Raw genomic sequence first — 1,666 nt, 5'->3', positions numbered from 1 at the left:
AACAAGATATTGTCTCATTCTGGAGGACTGATAATTATTATTTTTTTTAAATTTATTTTTGTATTAATTCACTGAAAGGCTCTCAAGAAAATTTCACATCTCAGTGGGCTACAGTCTTCACAGTGAGAATGATATTTATGTGTGTGTGTATTGTTGGTTTTGGTCACCAGAGAAACTGTCTAGGTATTTCAAAATCTTTCTTGGAAATAAAAACAAAATGAAGGGATTATATTATCATATTCAGTGAACATGTAAAACTGTTTTGGGGACCGGATATTTTTATTTTATTTTATTTCTGTAATAATTCCTTGAAACATTCTCAAGAAAATTGTAGGAGTACTCAATGTGAAACTGAGAAATTTTATTGAAAGATTTTGCATTTAAGTCACCAGAAAAAACTTATCTAGGTATTTCAAACCTTGGCCTGGAAGTGGAAACAAAGTGAAAGGATCATATTATCATATTTAGTGATCATATAAAACAGTTAAAACATTATAGATACTAATATATACACCAGTCCAGAAGATTTTAAGTTTCTGTCAATGGATCTGAAAATAATTTAATTTCTCAAGACACCAAAATCCTTACTGAAAAGCCCTATCTGGTTTTATGACAGATAACCTAGAGCAAAGAAAATACATATATTTTGGATAATACTAAGATAATTATTTATCATTCTTTTTTCAAATAAGCGGATGTATTTGACACAATATGATTTAAGTTCTACTTTGTGAGTTGAGCTAACTAGTCTAGCTGAAACAGTATTCCTTGCAGATTAGCTTCCATTTAATGTATTTGGGATTTTCCATAAAATAAACAAATAAGAGAGTTCATTTGGTGTATTTTTCAGGCTTTTCTTTTATTTATTTATTTATTTTACACAATAAATTTGCCCTTTCACCTATTAATTCACAGAAAAAATAAATGTCTCCTAATCCTTTTCTTAGGGGTGCAATGTTAATTACGAAATGCAAATGCAAGTGATGTTCACGGAAGTGTGTTTGTCAAGGGCTCTTTTATCCCAACAGATATGTAAATCGAGGCACCATTTCCCCTTTAAAGGAGCCCCATGGTTTCCCTCTTCAGACAACACCCAGGAACATAAACCTTGTGCTATTTTCTCTCTCTTGTCTCTTGTCAATTCCCTCCATTCACTTAGTGAAAATGTGGCTCAACCTTGTGTCCTTACTAGTAGTCCTCAAAGGTAATTATTTCCCCCATATACAGTTTATTTCCATGTTCTGCTCTTCTAAGCAGGAGATCTCATTTAAAATATATATATATATTCTTTTTAGGAGTCCAGTCTCAAGTACAGTTGGTGGAGTCTGGAGGGGATGTGAGAAGACCTGGAGAGTCCCTCCGTCTCTCCTGCCAAGCCTCTGGATTTGATTTCAGCAGCTACTATATGAGCTGGGTGAGACAGGCTCCAGAGAAAGGACCAGAATGGGTGGCATTCATAAGCACCAGTTCTGGTACTATTTACTACTCAGACACAGTGAAGGGCCGCTTCACCATCTCCAGGGACAATGCCAAAAGCCAGCTCTATCTGCAAATGAACAGCCTCAAAGCTGAAGACACAGCAATTTATTACTGTACAGGAGACACAGTGAGAGGAAGTGAATCTGAAGCCAGACAAGAACCTTCCTTTCTTCAGAGCAGCTCTTCA

The 1,666-nt window shown here is 35.2% G+C and overlaps 1 protein-coding gene across 1 annotated transcript in view; it reads left to right on the top strand.

Moving 5' to 3' along the window:
* The window catches only part of LOC107300454, a gene marked incomplete at its 3' end in the record, with an annotated part of 5,932 nt that extends 4,326 nt beyond the window's left edge, over positions 1-1,606 (top strand). Inside the window, exons 3-4 of the mRNA XM_015829778.1 lie at positions 985-1,204; positions 1,296-1,606. Coding sequence (XP_015685264.1) covers positions 985-1,204; positions 1,296-1,606 — 531 coding nt within the window. The remainder of the gene's footprint in view (positions 1-984; positions 1,205-1,295) is intronic.
* Between the last annotated feature and the right edge of the window lie 60 nt (positions 1,607-1,666).

Source organism: Protobothrops mucrosquamatus, unplaced genomic scaffold (genome assembly GCF_001527695.2).
Source record: "Protobothrops mucrosquamatus isolate PMUCROS unplaced genomic scaffold, P.Mucros_1.0 scaffold7147, whole genome shotgun sequence".
In the NCBI taxonomy this organism is placed as follows: Eukaryota; Metazoa; Chordata; class Lepidosauria; order Squamata; family Viperidae; genus Protobothrops; species Protobothrops mucrosquamatus.
The sequence above is the reverse complement of the archived record's forward strand: the minus strand, read 5'-3'. Positions and strand labels throughout refer to the sequence as shown.